At 44.1% G+C, this 6,703-nt stretch overlaps 1 protein-coding gene across 1 annotated transcript; it reads right to left on the minus strand.

The window, feature by feature from the left end:
- Positions 1-521: 521 nt before the first annotated feature.
- Positions 522-4,278, minus strand: LOC149979869 (uncharacterized). Its single transcript, XM_090189075.1, has 4 exons — positions 4,248-4,278; positions 1,645-1,897; positions 901-1,498; positions 522-749 (listed from the first exon to the last, which is right to left on the minus strand). The coding sequence occupies exons 1-4, from the start codon at positions 4,276-4,278 to the stop codon at positions 522-524; spliced, it is 1,110 nt and encodes a 369-aa protein (XP_090045201.1).
- Positions 4,279-6,703: the final 2,425 nt, after the last annotated feature.

The following is a 6,703-nucleotide window of genomic DNA, read 5'->3' on the forward strand; positions in this document are numbered from 1 at the left end:
ACACTACACACAATTAGCACAACCACACACCCAAGTAGCAAAACACTACACACAATTAGCACAACCACACACCCAAGTAGCAAAACACTACACACAATTAGCACAACCACACACCCAATTAGCAAAACACTACACACAATTAGCAAACTAACACACCCAATTAGCAAAACACTACAGATCCTTTGCAAAATTAAACACTCTTGTAAAAACTATACACTTCTTTTTAAAAACCACACTTTGTTACCATATGAAACACACACGTTTAACATTACTATACACTGTTTGCACGAGTTACACTCTGCTGTGAATAACCTACTACTTCCCTATGACTAGAGTAGGCTACTATCAACAAAGTACAAATATAATGTAAATTCACCAAACACTACACAAGACCAATGTTGCAGACTGAAGAAACTCATTTATTTCTCAACACGCCCAAAATGTTGACATGGAGATTCATAATACTGTAACCAAACGTCACTTTACATATTGTAAGTTCAAAAAAATAAAATAAAAAATAACTAGACATTGTCTCTTCGCCTAGCTGGATATGGCCAGAGAATTTCATCAACATCACAGGCAATGTTGTCATTCGCAAGACACCTTGGAAAGAAACGTCTTGAATGACGAATCCATACTTGCATTGCTGCTACCGCCATCTGGTCACAGGCCTCCTCCATGGCTTGGATGAGGGGTACCTCAGCCTGGAGACGGAGATCATATACCTTCCACCGCCATGCCGAGAAAAACTATTCTATAGGGTTGAGGAATGGAGAGTGTGGTGGAAGATATAGGACGGTGAAATGTGGATGTTGCTGAAACCAGTTCTGAACCAGAGCAGAGCGGTGGAAAGACATTGTCCCAGACAACAATGTATTGTATATGATCGATTTGATTTGCTGCTGTTATGTTGTGCAATTGGTCCAAGAATGTAAGTATGAGTGCTGTGTTGTAAGGGCCCATATGGGCATGGCGGTGGAGGACCCCATTCTGTGTAATGGCTGCACAGTGTGTTATATTACCCCCACGTTGCCCTGGGACATTGACTATAGCCCTGTGGCCAATGATGTTTCTTCCCCTCCTTCGTGTTCTCGTCAGGTTGAACCCAGCCTCATCTACGTAAATGAACTCATGCTGGATCTCCTCTCCATCCATTCGTAAAACTCTGAAAAACAGTGTCAGGCAAAATTGTAAAGTGGTAAAGTGAATACATACCTCTGCATAATCATGCCGCAGTCGTTTCAGCCTTTCGGAATTGCGCTCGAAAGGCACTCGATAAATTTGCTTCATTTGAATATGTTTTTTTTTTAGGATGCGTGGCAGTGTTGATGTTGAGACCTGATGGATATCGCTGAAAATGGCGTGGTTATTGACAATGTTAGCTTGGAACTGCTTGAGTGTTATAGCATTGTTGGCCAAAACCATGTTTACTATCTCCCTCTCTTGCTGTTCTGTGAACATAGGAGGCCTTCCCCCTTGTCGTCCCTGACCCTCAATCCTATGTAGAAAAAAACCCAGTATACAATAGTACAGTAATTTCACAGGAAAAGGTAACAGAAGTGCTGATAGTGCATAGAATACAGTACTGTAAGCAGTTACTGAAACCGTGCAGATGTTTTTGATATGATGATATTTTTACAATACCTATTTTCCAGTCTAAATGTTCTCATCACACTTGCCACTGTATATCGGCTTAGATTTGGCTGTACTCGCAGTCCAGCCTCCCTCAGCGTCAGGCCGTGGTTGACAACGTGGTCAACTAGTGTTGCGCGGATCTCATTTGTCAGATTCGGTCCTCTTTGAGCACATTCTTGTCTTCCTCTTCCTCCCCTTCCTCCTCCTCGTTCTCCTCCTCGTCGTCCTCCTCCTCCTCCTCCTCCTCCTCCTCCTCCTCCTCCTCCTCGTCATCGTCTTACTCTTTCTCTGACTTTCCATTGTGCTTGAAGACCGAGGAACTCACCTGCAGCTTTTTATAGTGCTTATACACCTGATTGGTGTGTCTACAATTAAGCAAACGAGTGTTTGCACACCTGATGACTGTGTTGAACCAATTGGTTGGACGGCGTGGTAATTTGACAGTCAGTGCTTTGGTATTGCAAGGACGTGACTTCATGATAGATTTTTGTATGTAATGTATGTTAAGTGTGTTTAGTGTTTTGCAAATCACTGTGTGTAGAGTTTTGCAACAAGTGTGAGGTTGACAATGTGCTTATAGTTGTGCAAATATGGGCTAATGTTTTGCTTCTTGAGTGTAAGGTTTTGCTAATAGTGTACTACTTTTAATTTTAGTGTGTAAGCGATCCAAAAAAACTGTAATGTTTGGTATATAAAAATAGTAACCTTTCTCTACATCTTTTTAGCGACCACTTATTACTGTCAGACAGCCGTTGCGATGGTGGACTGATAGGAAAATGACTTGAGAGGTTCAATGACGCACTTGCAATGATTTTGAAGAATTTAAAGCATTTTAATACATATTTTGTTACTGGCATGAAAGAGCAGGTCATTGTGGAAGAAGAAGAAAAATAGGGATGCCGGGTCAAGTAGACTGGATCCAATTAGCTTCTGTGACAGGGAGCTGGTGACAGCTAGACAAAGGCTATGCCGCCACACACACACACACACACACACACACACACACACACACACACACACACACACACACACACACACACACACACACACACACGTCCTTTTATCTCAGCTTTAGCTGAGCTGCAGCAGCCAAGACGTTTGGATGGAGGGATAGAATGGTAGAGGTATAGAAGGATGGAGGGATAGAAGTATGGAGGAGAAGGAACAGGGGAATAATATAATAATAAAGGAGTCACGACTCCTTGAGAACACCCACCAGATACTCATTATGAGGGAATCTCTGCCTCCCACGCGGTGGGAGAGAGAAGACAGGAGAGAATCGCCCCGCTGCACCCCCTAGCCCCATTTCTCTTAACTTATACTGCCTCCCTCCCTTCCTCCCTCTTTTCCTTCCTATTCTGACTATGTTTCTCTCCTCCTATTCTCTTCTCTCAGTCCTTCTCCTCCAGCTCTGCTCCCCCTCCCCCTACCTCTATGCCTCATCTCCTCTTCCTCCTCCACTCACTCCTACTCCTCTCCCCTCCATTTGCTTTTATTCTGAAGCTGTAACTCTGCCTTCATCTCACCTGAGGATCCTTTAATTAAAGTCCAAAGTCATATTTAAAGAGGAGGCCTATGACGAAAGGGGATTTAAATACAACAACAACGGCAAGCACTGTCTTCCGCACTCTGACATCTTGGAAGATATGAAATGTCTTTTGGAGTTAAAGACCAACTTTACCACTCAAGAGAAGTGTGTGTTGCTTCTGTTTGAAAGAAAAAACAACATTAGTGATGTGGGTCACAGAGACAAGGAAAATACAATTCAAAATAATATGAATGTTTGATCAGTGTTGTAAAAATCATGTGGTAAATTTCTGCTTTTCAATGTCAGAGGCAGCTGGAGAAAACATTGGCTGATTACTTTCAATTACTTGTCTCCAGGAAAGTTTTTTTTACCAATTAAATGCACTTGAAAGTTGTGCACTTGAAAGTTGAAAACTGCACACGTCAGTCTTCCTCCCCCCTCAAGAGTTCTCTGTAACAGCACATGTCACGCTGACTAAATTAGACCATGTAGATAGGAGAAAAGTTAAAGGAGATGGAGACAGGCAAAGGTGAGGGTGACAGGCAAAGGTGAGGGAGACAGGCAAAGGTAAAGGTGAGGGAGACAGGCAAAGGTGAGGGAGACAGGCACAGGTGAGGGAGACAGGCAAAGGTAAAGGTGAGGGAGAAAGGCAAAGGTAAAGGTGAGGGAGAAAGGCAAAGGTAAAGGTGAGGGAGAAAGGCAAAAGTAAAGGTGAGGGAGAAAGGCAAAGGTAAAGGTGAGGGTGAAAGGCAAAGGTAAAGGTGAGGGAGAAAGGCAAAGGTAAAGGTGAGGGTGAAAGGCAAAGGTAAATGTGAGGGAGAAAGGCAAAGGTAAAGGTGAGGGAGAAAGTAAAATATTTTCTTTGGGTCTTTGGGTTAATGAAACCAGGACAAAAATATGCATTGTAGATAGGAAAAATGTACATTATGAATGGATTTAAATAATCTCTCCCGAGAACCAAACGTTTGGATTTGGACGCACATTTCTAAACAGGCTATGCTGAAAGTGAAAGCTAGAGGGGGGATTATTGCCCCAGTCCTTTGAAGTCCTCCTCTCCTTCCTTGTTTTAAATAACCCACAATACCTCTCCTGTTCCCCTCCCAGTGGTTCTGCATGGCTTGGCTACCCCTTTCTCTCAGGCAGGAAGCGTTGGGGACCAGGCACCCTGCTACAGTGACCTGGACTGCAGCCTTGATTGAGGCAGGAAGCACTAGCGATTGGCTAATCCTATTCAGGATTCAGAGGCCTGCATTCAGATCCCCCACAGCTGTGCCTGTCCCTCGACACCCACCAGCTGGGCTGAAGAGAACAGAACAGACCAAGCATCTAGCATGGGGTTATGGAGAGTTTAGGAGAGAGGTAGAAAGAGCAGTGTTGTAATTGGCAAACTGTTAGAGTGGCAATGAAACAGTGAATTTACAGGGATAGAAAGAGCAGTGTAGCAGAAGTACAAAAAGAAAAACGTTTTTGTGAGAGTGGCATTGAATCACTACACAGTGCATCATACAGATCTCTAAGGGAATATAGTTAGCTAACGCACTTTTGTACATTGCGCTGTAACGTACAATTGACCTGATTTTAGCACCCCAAAAACGTAATACTTCCAGTTCAACTGTAAGATGATTACCATTGTAAAGCACAATTTCTCCCTTTTCCAGCAAAATCAATGACGAGACCTTCATGCTGCCCGTCTCTGCATGATTGAAGAATGAGCTCTGTCAGGACTTTCTAAAAATGGCGAGGGTGGACAACAGAAACCTACTGCGTGATAGTGAAAGGGTCGCCGAAAGAGATGGTCGCCTCGCTTCGCGTTCCTAGGAAACTATGCAGTATTTTGTTTTGTTATGTATTATTTCTTACACTGTTACCCCAGGAAATCTCAAGTCTTATTCCATACAGATGTGAAGAACTATTGGATATAAGAGTGACGTCAACTTACCAACATTACGACCAGGAATACAACTTTCCTGTAGCAGATCCTCTGTTTGGACAATCAAGCAGGACAATTGATCGGATTCCAGTAGGAGACCCAATACAAAGGCGCCGCAGAAGGGGTAGAGGGAGCGGTCTTCTGTTCAGGCTCCGTAAATGGGCACATCGCTCACCTCTCCAGAGTATAATACTCGTCAATGTCCAGTCTCTTGACAACAAGGTAGACGAAATTCGAGCAAGGGTTGCATTCCAGAAAGACATCAGAGATTGTAACATTCTCTGTTTCATGGAAACATGGCTCACTCGGGATACGTTATCAGAGTCGGTACACCCACCCGGTGTCTTCACGCATCGAGCAGACAGAAACAAACATCTCTCTGGTAAGAAGAAGGGCAGAGGTGTATGCCTTATGATTAATGAGTCATGGTGTGATCATAACAACAGGAACTCAAGTCCTTTTGTTCACCTGACCTATAATTCCTTACAATCAAATACCAACTGCATTATCTACCAAGAGAATTCTCTTCGATTATAATCACAGCCATGTATATCCCACCCAAGCAGACACCTCGACGGCCCTGAAAGAACTTCATTGGACTCTATGTAAACTGGAAACCACATATCCTGATGCTGCATTTATTGTAGCTGGGGATTTTAACAAGGCTAATCTGAAAACAAGGATCCCTAAATTGTGTCAGCATATCGAATGCGCGACTCGGGCAGGAAAAATTCTGGATCATTGCTACTCTAACTTCCGCGACGCATACAAAGCCCTCCCTCGCCGTCCTATTGGCAAATCTGACCACGACTCCATTTTGTTGCTCCCAGCCTATAGACAGAAACTAAAACGGGATATGCCCGTGCTCAGGTCTGTTCAACACTGGTCCGTCCAATCTGATTCCACGCCTCAAGATTGCTTCGATCACGTGGACTGGGATATGTTCTGGATAGCTTCAGACAACAACATTCATGTATACGCTGATTCGGTGAGCGAGTTTATTAGCAAGTGCATCGGTGATGTTCTACCTACGGTGACTATTAAAACCTTCCCCCACCAGAAACTTGATGGCAGCATTCGCGCAAAACTGAATGCGCAAACCACTGCTTTCAATCATGGCAAGGCAATCAGAAACATGACCGAATACAAACAGTGTAGCTATTCCCTCCGCAGGGCAATCAAATAAGCTAAGCGTCAGTGTAGAGACAAAGTTGAGTCGCAATTCAACGGCTCAGACACGAGACATATGTGGCAGGGTCTACAGTCAATCACGGATTACAAAAAGAAATCCAGCCCCGTCGCAGACACCGACGTCTTGCTCCCAGAAAAACTAAAAACTTAGCTCGCTTTGAGGACAATACAGTGCCATTGACACGGCCCGCTACCAAAACTTGTGGGCTCTCCTTCACAGCAGCCAACGTGAGTAAAACATTTAAACATGTTAACCCTTGCAAGACTGCCTGCCCAGACGGCATCCCTAGCTGCATCCCAGAGAATGCACAGACCAGCTGGCTGGTGTGTTTACGGACATATTCAATCAATCCCTATCCCAGTGTGCTGTTCCCACATGCTTCAAGAGGGCCACCATTGTTCCTGTTCGCAAGATAGCC

Source organism: Oncorhynchus mykiss, chromosome 11, assembly GCF_057628025.1.
Source record: "Oncorhynchus mykiss isolate SJ-2025 chromosome 11, ASM5762802v1, whole genome shotgun sequence".
NCBI lineage: Eukaryota > Metazoa > Chordata > Actinopteri > Salmoniformes > Salmonidae > Oncorhynchus > Oncorhynchus mykiss.

Coding starts and splice junctions, on each gene's coding strand:
- LOC149979869 (XM_090189075.1), bottom strand. CDS start 4,278: ATGCAGAACCACTGGGAGGGGAACAGGAGAG. Junction 1,499..1,644: donor ACATTTAGACTGGAAAATAG/GTATTGTAAAAA, acceptor TTTTCTACATAG/GATTGAGGGTCAGGGACGAC. Junction 750..900: donor AATTGCACAACATAACAGCA/GCAAATCAAATC, acceptor CCTATAGAATAG/TTTTTCTCGGCATGGCGGTG.